The following is a 24,057-nucleotide window of genomic DNA, read 5'->3' as shown; positions in this document are numbered from 1 at the left end:
AGCTTAGTCTTCAAGCCAGATATGTCTTTTGCCCCAACTGCTTCCCTTGGAAAGCTGTTCCAGAACTTCACTCCTCTGATGGTTAGAAACCTTCGTCTAATTTCAAGTCTAAACTTCCCCATGGCCAGTTTATATCCATTTGTTCTTGTGTCCACATTGATACTGAGCTTAAATAATTCCTCTCCCTCCCTGGTATTTATCCTTCTGATATATTGATAGAGAGCAATCATATCTCCCCTCAACCTTCTTTTGGTTAGGCTAAACAAGCCAAGTCCTTGAGGCTCCTTTCATAAGACAGGTTTTCCATTCCTCGGATCATCCTAGTAGCCCTTCTCTGTACCTGTTCCAGTTTGAATTCATCCTTCTTAAACATGGGAGACCAAAACTGCACACAGTATACCAGATGAGGTCTCACCAGTGCCTTGTATAACAGTACTAACACCTCTTTATCTCTACTAGAAATACCTCGCTTGATGCATCCCAAGACCTCATTAGCTTTTTTCACCGCCATATCACATTGGCGGCTCATAGTCATCCTGTGATCAACCAATATTCCGAGGTCCTTCTCCTCGTCTGTTAGTTCCAAATAATGTGTCCCCAGTTTATAACAAAAATTCTTGTTATTAATCCCTAAAAGCATGACCTTGCACTTTTCACTATTAAATTTCATCCTATTACTATTACTCCAGTTTACAAGATCATCCAGATCTTCCTGTATGATATCCCGGTCCTTCTCTAAATTGGCAATACCTCCCAGCTTTGTGTAATCCGCAAACTTTATTAGTACATTCCCACTTTTTGTGCCCAGGTCAGTAATAAAAAAATTAAATAAGATTGGTCCCCAAACCGATCCCTGAGGAATTCCACTAGTAACCTCCTTCCAGCCTGACAGTTCACCTTTCAGTGTGACCCATTGTAGTCTCCCCTTTAACCAGCTCCTTATCCACCTTTCAATTTTCATATTGATCCCCATCTTTTCCAATTTAGCTAATAATTACCGTATCAAGTGCCTTACTGAAGTCGAGGTAAATTAGATCCACTGCGTTTCCTTTGTCTAAAAAAATCTGTTACCTTCTCAAAGGAGATCAGGTTGGTTTGGCATGATCTACCTTTTGTAAAACCATTTTGTATTTTGTCCCAATTACCATTGACCCCAATGTCCTTAACTACTTTCTCCTTCAAAAATTTTTCCAAGACCTTGCATACTACAGATGTCAAACTAACAGGCCTATAGTTACCCGGATCACATTTTTTCCCTTTCTTAAATATAGGAACTATGTTAGCAATGTTGGATCATATTAAAGAAGTTCTGTATTAAAATCACAAATGAGTTTGATTCCCCATAGTTTAAATTCCAGGGTATTACTAATTAAGAGGTCTCTTGGTTTTTGGTACTGTTTCTCTCCCTCTGTGTGTGAAACTTGCAAGCTGCTAATTGTGTTAGTACATTCTAAGACAGAGTCTGTTCTCAAAGCAATTCACAGAGAGAGAGACTCAAAGCAATACTCTAACAACAGAAACAGCACCCAGAAACTCCCCGCCCTTTTGTTGTATTAACAATTGTGATTGAAATAGAGATAGAGGATGTATGTGGATGGATGCTTGGTGTGGATAATAACTGAATGATCAGGGAGGTGCCAGCCTAAGAATCCAGTGTCCATCGGCTGAAGAAGGCGTCAAGTGGAAATAACCAGAGGACCCCCGGAGGGCAGACTGGAATCCACCCAACAGCCTCAAGAATGGGAGAACCAAAGAACAAGATAACATCTTGGAGCCGTCAGGAATGTGCCATCTGCTGATTGATTCAGCAACAGCATGATGCAGCAATTCCCATAGACTGGCATAGGAAGAAATTCCTATAAAAATAGACTCTAAAAAGTGAGAACTTTGGGGTCTGATTCTGCAAACCAACTTCCAGGAGCATCAGATGAGCATCTGACAAGGCCCTGCTCCCTCCTCATGTCCAGGCCACCTGGCCAGTGGCTTGGCATGAGCAACTCTAAGGCTGGTAACTATGATAACAACTTTGCAGAACCTGTGTGTGTGTGTGTGTGTGTGTGTGCGCGAATGAATGTGTGAATAAATATGAGATTGAATGGAATGTTATAGCTATAACTAACTGCTTACTATGATAACAACCTTGCAGAATCTGTGTGTGTGTGTGTGTATGAATGAATGTGTGAATAAAGATGAGATTGAATGGAATGTTACAGCTGTAACTAACTGCTTACTATGATTCTTTCTGTATTCACAATAAATGTGGTATTTTGCCTTTTTCCCTTTAATAAGATCCTGCTGGTTTTTATTTTATTGGTACAACAGCAATTCTCCAGTCATCTGGTACAACCCCTGAGTTTACAAATTCATTAAAAATTCTTGCTAATGGACTTGCAATTTCATGTGCCAGTTCCTTTAATATTCCTGGATGAAGAATATTTGGGCCCCCCGTTTTAGTCCCATTAAGCTGTTCGAGTTTGGCTTCTACCTCGGATGTGGTAATATCTACCTTCATATCCTCATTCCCATTTGTCGTCCTACCATCAAGGCTTTAGACTGTCCACTAGCCTAGGTAGTACTCTATCAGTCTTTGTTCTGAAAAGTGTGCATGTATGGAGCTATAAATAATAATTACCTAGGTTTACGATGTGCAATACCTACATTACTACAAATACTGAGGTCAAGTTATCTGAGGCAAGTGGAAGAGTCACACCATGAGGATGTGTATTTTTTTCTTTAACACTATAGCAGGAAGCCAACCAGTAAAGATCTTTTGTGCCCACTCGAGCAGGACAGAAACTGGCATTCCCATTTTGTGGGAAAGTCCGACATTTTTTTTAAAAGTGTTCTGCAACAAAATTTAAAATTTAAACATTCGCAACTGAATTGGAATTTCAAATATTTCATTTAAACCTTTTTTTAAGGTTTTAAGGTCCCAGAGTGACCCAGAAACCTGGAAGACCACGAGGCCGTGAGCCAACCAGCTTGGACAGCCTGGGAGCTGGGGCTCCCAGAGCTTCCAGGCTGCTAAGAAGCCACAAAGCCTGGAAGTTTGGGCTCCTAAGATATGTCTACACTGCAATTAGACTCCCATGACTGGCCCATGCAGCTAATTTAGGCTTATGGAGCTTGGGCTAAGGGGCTGTTTAATTGTGGTGTAACTGTCCGGGTTCAGGCTGCAGACCAAGCGCTGGGACCCTCTCACCTCACAGGGAGCTAGAGCTAATAACGAAAGCCTACAGTGCAGTTCAACAGCCCCTTAGCTTGTGCCCCACCAGCCCAGGTCAACTGCATGGGCCAGGTGGGGAGTGTTTACTTGCAGTGTAAATATATCCCCCAGAGGCCTGCCAGGCAGTCTGCCAAGGAACAGGAATGCCAAAGAGCTGTGGGCAGTTTCCTGATGGGCAACTGAAATTTTTCCACAGAAAACTGATTTTGTAGAAAATGAATTTTCCATCAGAAGATCATTGTTATGAAAATTTCCTACAAGCTCCAGTGACGACAACTTCTAAAGGCAAAATTAGCAGACTATTCTATCCCTGTGATGTACTTACATGCCCCGCCCCCCATTATCACATCACCCCATTAGGAGGGAAGCATTGTTAAGCCCATGTCACAGATGGGAACTGAAGGAGAGAGACTGGTCAGCCCAAGGTGACACAGGAAGTCTGTGGTAGAGAAGGAACTCTCCCTGATTCAGAGCAGGGAGTTGAACTGCTGTCTTCTAGAGTTTCGGTATGTACCCTATCTACTGGGCTATTCAAAATGCTGGTGCACTAGTCCCTCTGTCTCTCCTGTTGAAGCTGTTCCACTCTGTATAAAATATTTATTTGAGCAGGATCTAGAACCTGGGTCCATGCCCTAACCCCAACAGTCTCACTTTCTGGCCCAGTGAATATTTAAGTAGGTCATAAAAAGTGGAACAGCTTCAACAGGAGAGATTGAGAGCCCACCTCAGAGTACCCAATGGCCTGGTGGTTAGGGCACTCTCCTTGGTTGTGGAAGATCCAAGTTCAAGTTTCTCCTAAAGAGCAGGGATTTAAATCTGTTTCTCCCACATCCTAGGTAAGTGCCTTAAATGCTACTGGACATAAGGGAGGTGACAGGAGCTCTTCTATTTTGTGAATGGTGCTTAAGTCCCCTTGTGGATCTAGCCTGGAAGAAATGTTGTGGCTGAAAGTATTCAGCAAATTCAACACAAATTCAGGAATAGTTTTGGGTCAACCAAATTGCATTTTTAAGTGAAAATATTAATCTGAAAAATGTCACCCACTCTAGTTGGTATACTAACTGTTAGTGCACTGCTGTCCAGAGTCTGCCATTCAGTTAGCTTTGGGGAAATAAAGTTACTCACTTGTATTGTGTTCCCTTAAAACAACATATTTATGGGTGCAGCTTAGTGGCAAACTGGAAAAAAATAAACCCTATTGAATAGCCACTAATGCATACTTTATTGTACAGCAATATGTAATAGACAACACGTGGTTCTTTTTAAACATATGTAGAAAATTACACAGTGGTTGGAATGATCTGTAGTTTTGAGGAGAAACAACAAGCACAAATACCACAGTCATATTTGTAAACAGAATAAATCAAAGTTTCAAAACAATTGTTTCACACTATAGGGCCTGTTTATTTTATTGCACACTTTAACATATAGTCCGTAATTAAACTTGGCACATAAAACTGAAGTTCACTGAATCTGCTCGCTATACAAGTATGAAAATAAATCTCTATTTTAAATACTTTACTTTATATTCACTTAGAAGTCTGCACAGCCTGGTTTATGCAAATGTTATTTGTTAGCCAATCATTTAACTACTAACTTCACATATATGCAGCTAGTGGGAAGTTAATTATAATCTGTATCTCTAAGGGCTGAAAAGGTAAGTGACAACGCACTCTTTACTACCTTCTGTGGCACAAATTGAACCTAAAATACAAGTGGTTTGGGTTTAAAAAAAATGAAATGCCAGGTAATAGTTAAACAAAAACCTTCAGGCTATGATGTCAGATCTAAGCTAAGCAGCATTATGCCTGTCCGTGCATGGATGGGACATCTTTATTCAAATACCGAGTGCTGCAGGAAGTGATGTTGATAGATTGGTAGTTAGAGGAAACTATCACCTACTGTCTCAACACCTTGGGACATGGTGGTAGGGGACACTGAAATTGCAGGAGAAATGTAAAATGAGGTCTTAATCACCAGTGATGATCACAAATATCATGTTTTTTGCGGGGCAGAATAAGAGATATTAACCCTGTTGTCCTCATCAAATTCCAATGTGGATAAATACATTGTACCTACCTCAACATCCATCCACTATCTGTCAGAGTTGATATTCTTCACTTCCTGTACTACAATGTTTAGTATTGCTGTGAGTGTTAAACAGGAACCATGTTTAACCCCAGAGGTAGCTACACTTCAGAATATATAGGCTGCATAGCCCCAGCCTGTCAAAAAGCTTTGTACAAGGATCTTCTTGTGAACAGACCTCTATGCTGGCACAGAAGCCCACTGATGGAGTTCTCCACATGTGTGCAGGGGTCTGTCCACATGATGCTCCTTGCAGGATTGCCAAATTAGTTTTGTAATGTGCTTTGGGATCTTTTTGGATAAAGTGTGCTCTATGATCACAACAGTATTTGCTAAAATAAGAGGGAATTGTTCAATGAATATGAGAGAAGATATGTTTTAAATATGGTTTCAAGCAGTTAGATCATAACTACACTCTTGAGTAAGGGAAATAATACAGCAAATTTTAATAAGCAAGCAACTAAATAGTGCTAAATACATGAGAGATCCCTAGAAAAAAATAATTTGTTCACCTTGATATTTAACAGCATCCCACAAAAACTGCTGCCTCAAAATATGTTTAACATGTGACCATTAAAAAAGGGAAAGACAATGAAGGATGAAAATAATACTTGTGTGTCAAGTGCATAAAAAAATCTTATTTACAGATTCTGTTGGAAAAAAACGTGAAAAGACGTTCCTTTAAAAATAAATATAGGTATTAAGATAACATAGCCACTGACTAACAAAACGACTTTGTGCAATAAATGAACAGCTTTAAGTACTGAATAAAATCATAGAGGAACACAAACAAACACAATAGTGCAGACATGCCAGAACATAAATCTGCTGTTTGCTGCCATATGTTTTAGGCAGTAGGCAAGACAACTTTTCAAAGCAAAACAAAAGAAGGACCTTATATAAACACTAGCTTTGATTTTTTTTTTTTAAAGGCAGATATTTTAGCTTCTAAAATTAATAATTTCATTCCAAGCCCTCTTATTTTACCATGAATGCCATCTCATATTATGCCAATTGTCAGACTTAACAGGGGCCATCATTGCAGGATTTCTAAATAAGGCCTTGATCCTGCAAAGTGATTCATGGGAGCAGACTTTTATGCCTGTGCACGGCCCCCACTGAAGTCAATGGAGCTCTGTATAGAAGCAGTCTCTGAATATGCATCATATTGCAGGAGCAGGGCCTGAACCCATGTGTTTCTAATAAATTGTGAATGCATACACACTCTCTCTCTCTAATATTTAGGCCCAAATCCTACAATTGGTTACAGTAGCACAGACCCTTATGCCTGTGTGGACAACCACTGAGTCAGAATGATCCCATCAAGACTTTAAAAAACTGCTCTAGTGAATCTAATTGCAAAAGGGTCTTATAAAATGTAACTATGACAAGAGCTCTTCACACTACTATGGCCAGTGAGCAAAATTCTGTCCAGAGCTGCACTCTCTGCAACTCCATTGCCTAGAACGAGTACAGAATTTGGCTCAGTGACACCAGATTTTCATTTCAAAGCCCTTTTTCTAAGAATTTATAAAAGTTGACCATAAAACACATTCCAGGATGAAACCTGGCTGACACTATTTTGACCATCATTTTTTTTTTAATTTTTAAAACAATTGTTTCAAGGTGTGTTTGCTTAGCTATAGCTCACACAAATGCAAAATAAAAAAGTCACATTGTTAAAAAAAATAGATTCAATTTATAAATTTTGGAAAAATACCTAGACACACACGTCTGGTCATTAAAATCAACAAGAACTGCCCAAGACACCAGTCCCACAGAGAGAACTGGGTGATCAGGCAACTGACATTACTGACTTCAGCTGTACTCTGTACAGGCACAGGACTCCATTCGCATGGTTTTCTTTCCAGGATTCGGGCATATCACATTAAATACATTTGGAAAAGCATTTACTGCACATGCACACAAACTACTTTCCATATGGATTTCGAACCTACTTTTTTAAAAGAGTACACCCCACAAATGCCTGTTTACAGGACCCAGATCTACAATGCCAAGAAGAAAATTTCTATGGAGTACGTAATGTCCTATTTTAAAACTGCCAAAATACTGTACATTTAGTACTTATTTGTACAACCCCAGGTTATTAAATCAGTAACACACTGGAATTTTAGATGTCTCAATAAAGAATCAATAAAATATACAAACTACATTTAAATAATATTAAGATGGTGAGTCATACTAATAAGAAAAGCTAATAAATTCAAAAGTTCGATGTGACTTGGTCCTTTCCTATCTTTGGGGAGAAAATATTAGCCATATGCCAGCCTTAGATTCCTAGCTCTGGGGCCCTGTCTTATATTTCTGTACACCTAAATCTCTCACTGAGGTCAATAGCATTCTTGGGTGCACACAAAGTGTCCCATCCAGGGTTGTGCTGAACACCTTCAGCTTTCAAGCTCAGCATCTTCCAAAATCAGGCCCAACATACAAAAGGAGCCTCAGCTCAGGTTGAGTTACAGTCCTGTGGATCCATATTATTTCCCACAGAAGATGTGTGGAAAAGGCTCTACAGGACTGGGCCCTTAATATTAAATTATAACTATTTAATATAGATGAAGACACTGTCTTCAAGATAGCTTCACCGCTGATGGGATTTCTCTTTTGAATACTAACATGACACAGTTTCATTACTTTAAAAAGTTCCTGCAGAATTTTCAAGGATAGCTTCTATTTCTCCTTCATTGTCAATGAAATCAAAGGTAACCTGTGATTGTTCTGACTTTTCTCTCGCCTATTTTTTAAACAGGAAAGACAGCTATTATTGGGAAAAATTCTGGAGTGGCAGTAAGAGTGAGCAGAAGTTATCAACACTGAATGAGCAATAACTTGAATTGAAATAAAGAGTTAATATGTTTCTAGCTTTCTTACTGGGAAGGTCAATTTCAAACAGATTAATGATTTGAAAGCCTATATATTGTCAGCATAGGCTTTTAGAAGCCAAAAGCTGGATTATGTTCCCTCTTGATCAAAGGAGCGGGCTTTGGAGGAGGAAATCTCCATGATACCCTTGCAGAGCTCCACTCAACTCACTCCTTTGGAGGGGGGAGGCAGAATTAAGCTCTCCCTCCCTTCCCACTCATTGAAGAAACCCTGGATTCCCAATGATCCGCATGGAGCTCTTCCCCTTGACAGCAAAGCCAAGCTCCCCCTGGCCATGACTGCCTCTGTAGAAAAATGGCTGCATTATCTTTTCTGCTTATATTCCATGGCCATATGCCTAGCTCGCCCACTCTTCTCCCAGCCTCTGTCACCTCCCCCACAACAGACTCAAGACCCACAGAGAGATTTCTGCCAGGTGGGGTACGGTGGTGCTGCGGAAGTAGGTTACTCCTTACCTCTTCCATGTGTGATAAGGTAGATCGGTGTCCAAAGGTTCCCCTCAGCTCATGGATACTGTGGGGCATGATCCGGTCCCAAGTACATTTTCTTTTATGAGGCCAAAATATATGGAAATAATGGATGTGCCCATTTTATTTGGCATTATAGTCTCTTTGCCTTGCTGGAAAATGCTCAGGATTAGTCGCTTGAGGACAAAATCTCTGAGAAAACATAGCTTTAAAAGAATACCTAAAAACACAGATCTTTTTACCTGAAAAGGCATTTTTTTAAAAAACCCAGGTGATAAACTACCCTACTCTAGGGAAGTCCATATTTTATAAAATTAATATCAGTCACTGGCTATACTCTGTTGAAATGTAGTGGCTCAGAAAATATCTAATGTTGCTACAGCTAGTATCCACTTTTTCACGGGTTTGAGGTAAGACCATAAAACTTCACTTAAGTCTGACACTAGGCAGACTGGTTGCAGCTTGAAACCTTTTTTAATATACACAAAAAAAAGGCTGAAATAGTTTGCTCAGCCACTAAGGGTCCTAATAGTACTCCCATTGAAGTCAGTGGGAGCTGTGCCATTTACTTTAACAGGAGGAGGACTGGGCCCCAAGGTTCTGATCCTGCAAATATCTATAAACATGAACTGGTTTTAATGGGACTACCTGCAGGAAAAGTGTCACTCACATGCCTAAATATTTGCAGGACTGGCCTTAAGTAAGGAAACAAAAGACTAAACAAAGTCACTAGGGTGTGATGCTTTTTTTGTACTCCTATTTTAATAATTATACTATAATAATGTCATTTTTACATTAATGATTTTAGGCTTTGCGTTTAAAATATGTACTAAACTATGAGATTTTTAGAAAACTCAATAAAACCAATGTCTTGAATTTCAGAGAGAGATTGAGCATCCGCAGCACCCACTGACTTCAAGGGGAGTTAGGAGTCCTCAGCCTTATCTTAATGAGAACAGTATTGCCTGATTTTTGGAAAGTGGCTCATGGTCATGCCAACTGATTCCTTTAATAAAAATTTAATATGGAGTCCTGTGCATGTAGAGCAGCAAACAAGTGGCTTAAGGCCTAAAGATTCACTAAGAAAACAAACGACGACAGACTCTTCTGTACTATTAGAGTCCATCACTTTAGCTGTCTGAACTGTCATATGTATCAATGGCAAACATTTGAAGAACAAGAGGGAAGGGACAATTCACATTCCCCTATATTAAAGTAACAGTAACAGTCTCGTTTATAAACGGGCAGGAATTGCATCGTTAATTCATCCCAGTGTTCCTAAATCCTGCAGATACTGTGACCTCTCTTGAGGTTGGAGCAGTATATAATTTGTCTTTTTGCTTTGCAAGATTCATGCAAGTATTTCCTCCATGTGGGATCAGACTTGAGTTTTGTTTTTCAGATGCACCACCATATATTTGCCGAGGTTTGCTCAAAACTCAACTAGTTCACTTGAAAAAGTTCAAAAATTTGACAAGCCTTTTTGACAAACCTCGCAGGTTTGTAATGAAACTAGGTAAGTTTCAAGTGGCAGGGTGGTTTGTTGTGAATATTTCATACAGACATAATTGGACCTGCATTTCCTGTCCTAGGCAAAATTAGATGAAGTAATGATGGAATTTCCCCCTGGGCTCTGAATATCCTGGGTTTAACATAAAATTATTACAGTGTCTTCCGTTTGTGAAACCTCTTTCACTTTATAAGGAAATATCTAGATGAATGAAATGAAAATACAGTACTGTATGTACTGACTATCATCAATTCCTGGCAAAAGTAAAAGCCTTGATTCTGATCTCAGACCATCTTTAAACCAATGTAACTTCTTTGATTTTACTGACATACACTGATATAAGTGAGATCAAATCACAGCCTGTGAGGCTAGGCAAGTGCACCAGTGCAGAGCAGCAGAAAGTAGGAACTGAATTTCTCAAGTTTTGCAACTACTATATACATATAGATCCATATTAAGGAGAACACATTATGTAAATCCTTCATTTTTCATTTTAAAAAGTCATAAAAATACAAAAGTAAAATTATTTAGGGCAGAAAGGGAGTTTGCTATTTATATATTACAGCAGTTCTTCATTAGCATCGATTTTTTGACAGTTGGCTCAGCCAGGTTGGTTACGGACCCCGTGTCTTCATTGTCACTTCTTTTTCGCACTTCACTGTAAGACAGCAATGAAATAAATTACCAAGATACAGCTTGGGGAATGTATTTCTACTCAAAATATGTTACACAGAGCACTAAAAAGGAATGCACTGCCCACTGTCAGCCACTGCTTTGTAACGTAAATTCACAAACTGTCTAATAGGATAATTGTTTTTAGTTTATGAAATCAGTGAAAGTATTGGGACTGAGTGAAATTCTCTACAGTTTCTGCTTTGGAATGGCAGCAATAATTCCATACAAAGTGCAAAATTAGCACAAGGAAATAAGTATAATTATGTGAAAACTATTAACTATATAACTCCAATTTGAGGTCTAAACAATTAGTTATGTTTTCCATTCCTTTTTAGCCCATTTTTTCTTTTATTTGTTCCCCTCCTCATTTCACAGCAGAGGAAAGCATTAGGCCCTAGATATTCATATATTAAAAGAAAGAAACTATTATACAAATATAAATCTATTCTGAGAAATACAGCATATCGTTAGCCACTTTATTACAAAGATGCTTGTAACTGGTTTATCGTACATATGATTTTCAATTTTGTACCAGTATTATTGTGTCTTGTAAAGCCCCAATTCTGCCACTCACTACTCAGACCAAGTAGTTCCACTGAAATCAGTTACTGACATCAATATGGTACTACTTAAAATGAGTAACTGTGGCAGAATCAAACCCTAAGTACAGGTAACATGGGTCTGGAAGTCTAACTTTCCTATTGAAATGTTAAGTTAGAGATGATTACTTCCAGAAAATGAGAAATATTAATCCCTGAGTAGAACCATCCTTCTCAGACCAAACTGTTAGACAGCATCTGGTGCATCTGCCATTGCTTTCAAATACAGCAAATATTAACAGATCCCTCAGAAATGAACTTTCACTAAGCCAATGAACAGACTGGTTAAAATCATATATTCAAGGTACTGGAAAGCAGATAGGCAAGATGGGAAGAGCAGTTTGTCCCCTCACAAAATTGAACTATTGTAATCAAATGTTGCCTGAAACGTGTTTTTTCACCTGTGATTTAACATTATGTAACTGTGCTGTATGGCTTCACTAGAAATTTCTAACAGCACAATGCACTGTTGCATTCATAGCCAGGGTCCTGGAAACGAGTCATACAAGTTAACAATTAACTTTGTATTGACATTTGAATATAAATGAATGACTATACCTCTGCTACACCTGTTCTCACTGGACGTATAGGTATTTTTCCATTTTCTGACTGAACAGACAGCATTACTTCTTTCCAACAATCCAATTTTTTATTCAAGCTATTACCATTAAAAATACTGTAGCATGAAATAGACAAATATTGACCTTTCAAGTCAAAAGATTTGATTCTCCTATCAAGCTACAGAATAAAAACAAATAAATATGGTGAGCAATTGACTCCAGTTTGGAGCTCCATGTATTAAATGTAATACATATTGCTGATCCTTTAAAAATTATATATAATCATAATTAATACTAGTTTGGAAACTGTAGGAAAATTGCAATGTTTTAGTCAGAATTTATCAAGTATGTGCAAGCTTTGCTAGATGGGATTGTTTTATTTAATCCAGATGTCTGCATTTTAAATAGCTTCGGAAAAAATTTACATTCAGTAGACATCAAGAAAAATGTATGTGATTAAAATTGTCTGTAGCAAAATCATGTATAATGATACAAAACCAAACGTGTCTTCAGTATATGAAAAGATTAAAAGAATAAATGCATGTATCTCATTAGAAAGTATAATTTATCAACCAGAGACATTTTTAAAAGAATGGGATCCATATTTGAGCTCCACTTTAACATAATTTTGTCTGTAAATATGTTAATATTGTTTTAGTGTTTGTGGTGCAGATTCTTTAAAGTCTTTCTGGCCACTCAGTAGAAGACTTAAGAGTGGCAATTCTGCAACAGAAAGCTTCAAAAACAGACTCCAATGAGAAACTGCTGAGCTTGAATTAATATGCAAACGAGATACCATTAACCTGGGTTTGAACAGAGACTGGGAGTAGCTGAGTCATTACACATATTGAATCTATTTCCCCATGTTAAGTATCCTCACATCTTCTTGTCAACTGTCTAAATGGGCCATCTTGATAATCACTACAAAAGTTTTTTTTTCCTCCTGCTGATAATAGCTCATCTTAATTAATTAGCCTCTTACAGTCTGTACAGCAAATTCCACCTTCTCTGTACGTGTGTATATTTATATATTTTCTTACTATATGTTCCATTCAATGCATCCGATGAAGTGGGCTGTAGCCCACGAAAGCTTATGCTCTAATAAATTTGTTAGACTCTAAGGTGCCACAAGTACTCCTGGTTTTTTTTGCAGATATAGACTAACACGGCTGCTACTCTGAAACTTATTCAAGTATGAATCCTGTTTTACATTTATTTTTAAAGGTTTTACAAGGCACACATTTTATTTAAAGTCTCATTTTGATCTTAGTTGATTCCAGTACAACAATTTTCAATGTCAAATATCTATATTCTATAGAGATATATTTATATACAGATACACACATAATTTAAGTGTTTAGAATATAGATATTTAACACTGAAAATTGTTGTACTGGAATCAACTAAGATCAAAATGGACTCTATAAATAAAATAAAATACATGCCACGTAAAACCTTAAGAATGAATCTTGTTTTACATTTATTTATAAAGTTACTATAATATATATTAACCAACAAAGCTAATATTTGATATTAGAAACGTGACTACATACCGAGCAAGATGAAGAACCGCTTCTACAATATTAGATCCATCTTTAGCACTTGTTTCACAAAATAGTGCATTGTAAGTCTGCCAGAAGAAAATAAAAGGATCAGATACATTGTACAATTAGGTCTAAATGTTTACTGCAAATTATTTCCTCAGAAAATTTAAGAACTACTGAAGAGCAGATTTAACAAATTAAAGTGAACAGGATTTTTTGGTCCTTTTTATACTTTGTAGATGTTAGTTTTAATACTACAGAAACAACATTTATTTTTGGTTGTATAGCTTTTTAAACTTAAGAACTTTTAAGATATGTAACTGATTCAGGAACAAATCCTGGTCCCAAGGTCCAGCCTGAATAATCTTGTCTGCGAGGCTACAAACCAGCAACAGAAGCTTCGAAGCTGTTACTGGAGCTTACATTCTACCTATCATATTTCCAGAACCCCTAACACCTTGGTATTTAACTAGTACTAGCTACATCATCATCCACAGCTCTAGGCCCAGCACACCTTTGCACAGAGAATGGTCAAGGATTCTGCACTGTCACAGATGTAACAACTGAGCAAACTCTTGCTCCACTGCTGGCTAGCCAAAAAACCCTGCCCGCGGTGGTGTGGGGAATCCCATAAAGCACAGCTCCACAGCAACCAGCATGTGCAGATCCCCTGTACAAGTTCCCAGAATCTTTCTTTTGTTTTCCTATGCAACAAATAATGCCAAAACTGCTGCAGTCATGGCTAGAGAGTGGTGCAGAATTACTCTTAGGCCCAGATCCTCGAAGGTATTTAGATGTCCACATTCTACTGATTTCAAAGGGAGGTAGGCAGCTAAAACCTTAGATAATCTGGGCTTTGGAAACCAAAATACTTCAACTTCAGAACATCTATGTACAAGAGAAGCAGAAGCTAGTTTCCTCACATCCTCTCACTAATGTGCCTCACACTTGTAGTAGAGTACAAAGATGAACTCATGCTGAGTGGGCAAGATCAGTCTCATACTTAGGGTAACCAGATGTCTTGATTTTACAGGGACAGTCCCGATATTCGGGACTTTGTTTTATGTAGGTACCTATTGCCCCCCACCCCGTCCTGATTTTTCATACTTGTTATCTGGTCACCCTACTCAGACTCATGAATTTCTTGACCAATTTTCTCAGAATGTCAACCATGTGCCAGTTTGTGATGACGACACTGGACTGAGACAGCTAACTCATTTCACAAAGACTAGCAAATAGCCATTATCTGGTGACATTTTTCAACCTCAGCAAGTATGCACTAACCATTCAAGGCCAAATTCCATCTTGGTGACCATAAAATGAAAGACTCTTTGCCTCACAATTATTTTTGTGAATTATCCAGACCTCATCTTAAAGTTTTTAAGGGCAGTTAAATTTGAAACAATTAGATATAGGTCTTACCATGGCCAATTTTTCTCCATAGTTGATTGGTACACATTTTTGTCCTTGTTCTGAAACTGTTTGGCGAAGATCTGCCTTGTTACCCACCATCATGATTGGAATATTCTCGTGAGTTGCATCCTGTAATAAATATATAGTTTATTTACCTTTGAAAAATTCTGAATACAAAGAAAAAAGGTCAAATATATCAGCAGGTTATTGGAGTACACATCATATTAATTACTTCACCACCAAAACATCTAAAAATAATGTAATGCTAACACAAGAAATGGTAGATAGTTAAAATATGCTGAACACCAGTCATGCTGAACACTTTGCAGATAAAACAACCTACACTATGTCTTAAAACAGCCATCTTAATAGTGAGTCTACCAAGGAGTGAATGCATTTCCAACAAGAATTGTATTTGCTAGATAACTCTTATGGAAATTAATACTATGCCCATTATGGCTCAAAAAAGACACATTAGAATTGAAAAAGGTATAGATAAGGGCAACAAAAATGATTAGGAATATAGAACTGCTTCGATCGGAGGAGATATTAAAAAGACTGGGACTGTTCAGTTTAGAAAAGAGAAGATAAGTGGGGGATATGATAGAGGTCTATAAAATCATGAATGGTGTGGAAAAAATAAATAAGGAAGTGTTATTTACCCTTTTGCATAACATCAGAACTAGGAGTCAACTGATAAAGTTAATTGGCAGTGAACTTAAAACAAACATAAGGAAATATTTCTTCACATAGCACAGAGTCTACCTGTGGAACTCATTGCTATGGGATGTTGTGAAGGCCAAAAGTTTAACTGGGTTGAAAAAATAGATAAGTACATAGAGGACAGGTCCATCAATGGCTGTTAGCCAAGATGGTCAGGACTGTAACCCCAGGCTCCAAGGGTCCCTAAATCTCCAACTTCCAGAAGCTGGGACTGCACAACGGGACGGATCACTAGAAATTGCCCTGTTCTGTTCATTACCTCTGAAGCATCAGGCACTGGCAATTGTCAGAAGACAGGACACTGGGCTAGATAGGCAACTGGTCTGAACCAGTATGACCATTCTTATGTTATTTTATATGACACAATTACCCCCAGAAACAGGGGCTAATTCAATTTCCATGATTAAAAAAAGCATTCTTTCTAAGAGGGAAATGAAATTTAATTCTAATCACCTTCCTTTCTATTAAACACCTTTGGGCGAAGGGGGGAAGCCCTTTTTATTAAATGCAAATTACTATTCAGGTAACACAAAAGGGTAATAGTAAGATGAAAGCTAGAGGGGAAAACACTGCTGTGGATTATAGGAAAGATGATGGTTGTACAGGAAGAAACACACTGTACTGTGGCAGAGACCACAAGGAAAATTGAGCTTGCTCCTGTAAAGTATTTGAAATGGGTGAGTATTGCATTTTCAGATCAAAGGGAATTGAGATAGTCAGACAAGATGGGGGGGATAAGATGAGGGGAACAATATGAAATGGTTGATTACATGGTATTTTGTGATACCAAACACCACATTTCATCACATTTAATGGGAGCCCAGAAGCTTGTGTCAGGATTTAGTTTACTCTCGTGTCCTGACAGCTGTGCATTTAACTTGCATTACTAGTGCAAACTGCATGTTGGCCAATTCTGCAACACAACCACCTTAATGTAGATTTAAAAACAAATAAAACAAGTATCCCTAAAAGGATTCCATGGTTCTGACCCATACCAGAGTTCTCCCAATGGAAATGCCCATTTCCTAATTAAAAAAGTATTAAAAATGACTACACAGTAAGTGTACTTTGCAAATTTCATACAGTTCTTACCTCAATCATATCCACCCATTCTCGTACATTAAGAAAACTCTTTTCACATGTCACATCATACAACAGTAACACGCCATCTGCTCTTCTGAAGTATGACTTGGCAATACTTCGAAATCTTTTAGAAAAAATGATGTTTGAAACATTTTAAACACAGTTTTAGTATTACTATAATAATGAATCATTATTGTATTAGCTTAGTCTGATAATTACATGTCTCCCTCACAGCCTTCTTAAGAAAAATGTGACAAACTTGCAAGCATTACTGAATTCATATAAAGGTTTCTCCAAATTATTTATGCACTTCTATAAACACTCCATTAAAACTTGCAATATCCTATACTGCACTCAGACAACACTTCACAGTAAACAGCTATGTACATGAAGGACATCTTCTTTACACTGGAGTTTCAATGATATGGTAGCATGTTTATGTTCCTGCACGAGAGGCAAAGTTCATAAACACAGTGGGCCAAATTCATTTCTCGTATAACATCTCTGAAGTCAATAAAATGGGTGTGGAATATAAAACCAATGGATTTACAACAGGGATGACTCCCTCAATTATAGACTCCCTCCTCCCTCTTTTCTGTAAACGTACAGTGGCCTGCTCCAAAACTAAGATTACTGACAAGGCTTTACATTGCACATTTGAGATTCTTCACATAATGATGAAGAATGAGTGGGCCAAATATATCTTTTAACTTCCTATTCCACAAAATACACTAATTTTACTTAATGCAGAAACAGATAGCATGCTCAATACAAATTCTACTGAAGTGAATGGAAAGATTATAACTGACTTCAGTGGAATTAGACCAGGCACCTTAATATACGCACAACTGTGTCAGCTAAAATGTACTGGCTCTTTGCAGTCCAAGATCTCATGAGATTTTATAGGGTTTATAAAACTACACAGATAGTTTAAAAATTCATTTATGCGAGTTCAGCAATTTGTGCAAGTTTATCATGCTTCTCTTAAAAAGACTTTGGATACTACAGAAGAGACAACTGACTGTGCTCAATGGGAATCAAGGTCAAGGACCCTAATAGGAATTTAGGTCATTGAACACCTCATAAGACTGAGCCCTTACAAATAGCAAAAGTAAGGAAGGGACTGAAAGTAAAAATAGGAGAAATAATGTGGACAAGAAACTGTTACAATTTTTCTTACAACTAGGAAAAAAGCCAGATGCTAATACAAATTCTTCACTAAGAAACAAGTCAATTCACATCGACATCCTAATAATCTGTTGAGCATTACTAACCTCTCCTGTCCTGCTGTGTCCCATAGCTGGAGCACTGTAGGTTCTCCATCAACAACAAGCCTTTTCATTTGAAAATCAACTCCTTAAAAAAAAAAAAAAGTGTACAAAACTAGTCAGTGGACATAATATTGGCTTTGATTTAAGAACTACATTCATACTATTACCAACATAATTACAAATGAATAGTAGTGTAAAATATTTCAAATAATAGGCTGTAACAGCTGTTTCAAATTAGATGCCATTTAGTACATTGTAAGAGAGCTCAAAAAGTTCAGGCACCCCCCAAAAATGCTGTAACTCCTCCCCCCCCCCATATATTACGGTGCATAATCAATTGGTTCTTTTGGCCGGGGGGGAGGGGAGGGGCGGCGGGGGAGAATTAAAATACCCTCTCATGAATTTACTCAGGAGTATTGATGCAAATTTCACATCATAAACAAAAAGCTCCACATATGTTACACTATAAAAGCCTTTTACAGAAGGACAGAAAATATTTTGTATAGTAGACCTTATTCCAGACAAGGAGCAAACAAAAACAAAACAAAAAATCAGAACACACAAACATACAAGTGATTTGATAGGCAGACAAAAAAGTCAAGCTTTGAACTTAATAGAACTACAGTAGTTCATGGATGTGATGATATAGATTGGACTGTTGAGACCTCCAAGCTTGTTAAAATCCCTCCAACTGCATTTGAATTAGAGCTATTCCAGGCTTCAAGAACACTTTGAAGACGAAGGGATGAAGACAAAATGATATGAAAAAGGATAGACACAAGGGTTGGGATCCTTAAGTGTCCCCCTTCTGCCTGTCTACTCGCAAGGCTGTTTTGGATTCTGGGAGGGTTTGATATATGCAAAGACCTAGATAATAAGAGGTATTGGTAGAGAGGAAGCAGTTCCGAGTATAAGTATTGTTTGGAGAAAATAAGTTACTGTTTGGAGAAAGTAAGTAAGAGTGGGTGTGGCAAGGCTCCCCTCTCACCTGACTAATTGGAGATGAGCTGGGAGAAGGGGACTAGCATATGTGTTGCCTCCCCTGAAGGATGACACCAGAAGGAGAAAGTTTGCCTGCTGAACCCCCCTAACATGAGGATCAAAGGACTAATTAGGGGAAGAGAGTCAGTTGGAGGAGAATCCGGCTGAGGCTCCACTGGTGACCTAAATGAGGATGTACTCCAGATGAGGGACTCCTGGCTTAAGGAGATAATCAATAACTTCTGAATTATCCAGCTCTAGGGAGAAGGCTGGGGATCCTACTTTAAGGAGACACAGAGTGACTTCTTGAAGTACACCCCGCTCCAGGAGGAGAGCTGGGGATTCCACTCTTAAGCAGAGAGACCTGTAATTGCCTAAATTATAACCCTGCTCTAAGGTGGGAAGCTGAAGACTCCTGATTTGAGGAGGGACAGAAAGTGACAATTTAAAGTCCAGTTCCAGAAAGGGGGCTGGGAGACCTCCTGAAGAGGAGCAAGAGACTCTTATATAGATTCAGAGTGGGCATGAACTGGAGCAACTAACAAAGGGAGTTAAACTTTGTAGAAAAAGTCTTAATAAAAATCAGACCCCAGGAAGAGGGTACGTGGTTTTGAACCAACCTAATTGACTGAAAGAATCCCAGGGGCCCTGAGTGCACTGCAACTGCACGGCCGTGAGGGGCCACATGGGGGGTAGCAATCATAGCAGGAAAGAGAAAAGATAATGGAAAATTGAAAGAGGATTTTTTTGTAAAGTCGGTTCCAGGATCCTGATACTGCAGCGCCTCCACACCGATTTTAACAGGGGAGGTCTTTGTGCAGAGTGTGTTCAGGACATGTTTTATAAAGATAACTAAATGGTCCTGTTTCCCCCAACCTAATACATATTTAGGCACCCATATGCTTTAGATCTCAAATCCTTACCCAGAGTTGCACTGGTGTTTCCTCGAAATTCATTCTTGCAAAGTCTCATAAGGAAACTGGATTTCCCTACTGCTGCATCCCCAGCAAGAACTATCTTGTAAGCCTTCTCTGAATTAGGGTATTTCAGGTTACAGTCTATTGTGTCTGTCTAAAAGCAAAAAGAGCCCACCAAATCCATATTAAAAATGAAAACAAATTGCAGTATCGTTATGTATATCAAACTAAAATATAAAATTGCTCCGGACTGGTTACCTGTGGAGAGAGGGCAGGGAGACACCTCCTTGTTGAAGCACTAGAGCTGCTTCGACTGACTGGTCGTGAGGGTTTCCAATCTTCTGCTGTACTGCTGTTGTCAGGACTATGAGCCTCTTCATCCCTGATCTCTGGAACCTGCAAGTACCAGCAAATGTTATGTTACTATTTTTGTAATATCTCAATTCAGAAAAAGAATAGTGCTTTGAAGTGTTAGGTATCTTGGATTTTTTTCCACAAAACAAATATCTTTCTCTACTCTAGTGTTCTCAAGAACAATCATTGCCAAATGCCCAGTACTCATAAACAACCCTACAACATCAATCTGGTTTCCATATGTAATAGGAGTAAAAGATTTCAGTAAGGAAATGTTCAGATTCAAAGGGATTACAAGAAACAGTGCAAAAAAATTACTTCAAAAGTTATGAAATACTTCAACTAGTTTGAGCCACCAACTCCTTAATTAAACAAAGTCACAGCAGTTGACATTAATTGGTACCCTTAGTAGCATTCTCAACACAAAGACCAGGGACTGAAGAGTCAGGGAGACTGAGCTACTTGGGAGTCAGGAGGCCGGTATTCTATACCCAGCTCTGTCACTGCCTCACAGTAAGTCACGACATCTATCTCCATTTCAGTTTCCTCTTTAGTTAAATTAAGACAACAATTCTTTCCTACGTTGTAAAGTTTTTTGAGATCTCTGCATGTAAAATGTTGTAAGCGTTAATAAATACTATTATTATTATTCTCCTCTTTCCACATCACTGCCAAGGCACATTGGCAGGATGTATTCCCTGTATTGTATCTGTTTTGTTGATAAGAGGAGGACTTTAATCTTCAGGGCTAACAATTTATCAACTTTCACAAATATTAAATTCACTTTTACAAACTTACAAAAAGATATAGGGTCATTAATGAGCCTATACAATCAGTTAAAATAGGACTGTTTTTAAACCACAGAGTGTTCCCTTAAGCATCCCACAAAAATATCCTATTAATTCTGTTTTAATGCTTATAACCCAGGTAAAGACAATTTAGGTTCCCTGACTTATGTGAAAAGATCAATTTCACTTTACGAACAGGGGGCTAATTTTGCCTCCAAACAAAGGTCTCTCTTAGAAATGCAGTAAGACTGGAGCTTACATCTGTATCAGAAGCATCACCAACAGAACTGTCCTGCATACAGTGTGGCCTTTGAAAACTTCTTTGATGTCGCCATTCCATTTCTGAATCATATTCATTTGAGTCTCTCAAGGTAGACAAACCACTGTCAAAGCAGCTTTCAGACAAGCTATCAGCATCACAGTTTATCCTTTGCAGAGGGTCACAAAGGGCTAAACACTCATCTTCATCCACATAGGAAGAACGAGAGGATCTGGTGACAAAAGTGAGGGGAAATATGCTTTTTACAGGACCCAACAAAAGAAGATGTTTCAGCTACACATTTTATTGCCCTTTACTGAAAGAAGGATCTCTATTTTTTTAATCTCCAATAAATGAGTTCCTTAATTTAGGCCCTTAGAAGTGAGCATCCAAACAGTTCATATAACATGCCATGGTGAGGATGTTGTAGTTATTCAATGCCTGGCATAATGAGTTATTCTTAAATCCAAAAGGAAATGGTTGTTAAAAAAATTGAACATTGTACCAGGAACATATTAAAAACAGGGCAGTAGAGATGTTAGTCCATCCCAGGACCTGGAAGATGGTCTCGATATACTGAACCTGAATGTAAATGGATGTATCCAGGTTTTAGCTCATAATTTTTTGGCCTGCAAATATCTGTGAATATGAAAAAGGAGGCAGCAGAAATCAGAAGCTCAGCAACAGTAGAAGAAGCAGTGCAGAAATGTGTTCAGTTCCAGTTTTGGTTGTCCTACACATAATCTTTAGCATAACAGCAGAAACAACTGGTTTCTCGTAAGTATGGGCTTGACTCTCCCCTCCTTTCCAAGCCAATGTTCCCCTTTGATTCTCTTTCCTTTTCCAAGGCTATCTTTGTTTTGCTTTCGGTGCCAAGACAGACAATAGGATACTCAAATCGCAGTAGTGCTTGAAGTAAAAGTGACTCACTGTCTTTGCTTTTTAAGTTAATTTGTACAAAAAAGGGAAAGGAAACTAGAGAGAGAAATGGAGGGAGGGAGGAGGACAACCTTCAAAAAAGGTATTACGTCTCCAGCCCCTATCTCCATCAAGCAGGGACAGGAGCAAATAAAAGTAAAGTGGGGTGGAAAATGCCTGAAAGTAGTGCTCTATCTTATAGGAGTGGAGATGCAGGACATCACAGTTGCAGCTAATATAGCCAATGGCAGCATTGTTCCTTGTAGAGTTTTGTTGCCAGGTGATCTGAGCACTAGTGTGCAGCATGGAGATGCAGCCTTCTGTGGGGCTGGAGTTTCTATTCATTGGGATTCACAGGGTTGCCGACTTCCATATAATTCCTATCCACTACTGGCCAGCAAGGACCATTACAGGGACTATTTTCTGTTGCAACAACTTCAGAACTGTCTATTTCCATGCTCCCAGGGTAATGAGTTTTCATTCAAATACTCATGATCTTGGTTTTGGAATACCACAGTAGTACAGTAATACTATTTGTATTTATGCACATAGCCTACAGAAAATCACTGATATACCTGTATGAACAAAGGGTGCAAACTGTAGCAAAGTTAAGAGCATTAAGCATAACCTCAGGCAGAGGACTACATTAGTCAAATTTTCAAAATCAGTAAATCACGTATTCAGTGTTGGGAATTCCATACATGCTTAAGGCAACTTAATTTGAGAGACGTTATATGACCAGAGAAAAGAAAAATATATTTACTATTGCAAATCTCTTAAAAGCAACGTTAGAATCCAAACAAGCACCCAGATTTCTTAACACTGATCTGATGGTTCTTGTATGATACGAAGTGTTGAAAATGGACAAGCATTTTGGGAACAGAAGTTCATCTCTCTCTAAATACTGCTAAACCATACCTGCCAGGAATGAGTTTTACCCCTGGCACATGTACTTCTGAAGAAGTCAATTTTTCCACTTTAGATTGGAATACACTAGATTGCACAGAATAGCAGGTTTGTTTTTTTTAAATGCTCTCAGAGAAGGACATCTCTAAGGCCTGCTAAATAGACTTCTTCCTTCCTTTCTTCACCTCAGAAAATTACTCCATTTAATGTGCAACTTAGTAAGGGACATCTCCTTTCAAATATACAGAGGATCCAACAAGAGGGAACCTATTTTTTCTGCGTTCAGCAGAAGGATAGTTTGTTGCAATCAGAATTTTATAGCCTGCAAACAAGTCTCCAACATGAAGACAGCAGATTCAATAACAGTATTGAATTAGTGATATATTTGGATATCATTAGTGTAAAGTGAAAGCCAATTTAATGTTTACAAAGGATTGTCAACTCACTGCCAAAATATATATGTTAACCATATAAAGGCTCTAATATAGATCTATATGCAGTTTTAATACCAAAGGGGGGTGGGGGGGGGAGAAAAGGAAAAAATCTGTCATTTAAGAAAGAAAACACATTTTTCACTGCAGTTCTGGCTAACTCCAAAGAGAATGCGTCAAGCCAGTAAAATGGTATGACCTACAGCCTGATCCAAAGCCCAGTGAGGTCAATGGGAGTCTTTCCATTGATTTCAGTGGGTTTTGGATCTAGAACTTACAGCCAATAAAACAAAGTAGACAGTTAGTTGCTTTGACCATTTAATAGGTTAGCCCAAGAATTTTTGAAGCTGAAAATTAATTAAATGGTCTTATCCTCTCTAGACATCCCATTCTGCAAAGTGCTGAGCAAAAGTGCTGAGCACACTCACTTAACTGGGATT

At 38.3% G+C, this 24,057-nt stretch overlaps 1 protein-coding gene across 1 annotated transcript in view; it reads right to left on the bottom strand.

Moving 5' to 3' along the window:
- Positions 1-6,917: 6,917 nt before the first annotated feature.
- The window catches only part of RASEF (RAS and EF-hand domain containing), a 51,633-nt gene continuing 34,493 nt past the window's right edge, over positions 6,918-24,057 (bottom strand). The window contains exons 10-17 of the mRNA XM_037901796.2: positions 21,363-21,594; positions 20,220-20,357; positions 19,968-20,115; positions 18,067-18,148; positions 16,802-16,916; positions 14,996-15,115; positions 13,583-13,659; positions 6,918-10,853 (exon numbers count right to left, since the gene is read on the bottom strand). Coding sequence (XP_037757724.1) covers positions 10,748-10,853; positions 13,583-13,659; positions 14,996-15,115; positions 16,802-16,916; positions 18,067-18,148; positions 19,968-20,115; positions 20,220-20,357; positions 21,363-21,594 — 1,018 coding nt within the window. The 3' untranslated portion in view covers positions 6,918-10,747. The remainder of the gene's footprint in view (positions 10,854-13,582; positions 13,660-14,995; positions 15,116-16,801; positions 16,917-18,066; positions 18,149-19,967; positions 20,116-20,219; positions 20,358-21,362; positions 21,595-24,057) is intronic.

The sequence above is a fragment of the Chelonia mydas genome, chromosome 5 (assembly GCF_015237465.2).
Source record: "Chelonia mydas isolate rCheMyd1 chromosome 5, rCheMyd1.pri.v2, whole genome shotgun sequence".
In the NCBI taxonomy this organism is placed as follows: Eukaryota; Metazoa; Chordata; order Testudines; family Cheloniidae; genus Chelonia; species Chelonia mydas.
The sequence above is the reverse complement of the archived record's forward strand: the minus strand, read 5'-3'. Positions and strand labels throughout refer to the sequence as shown.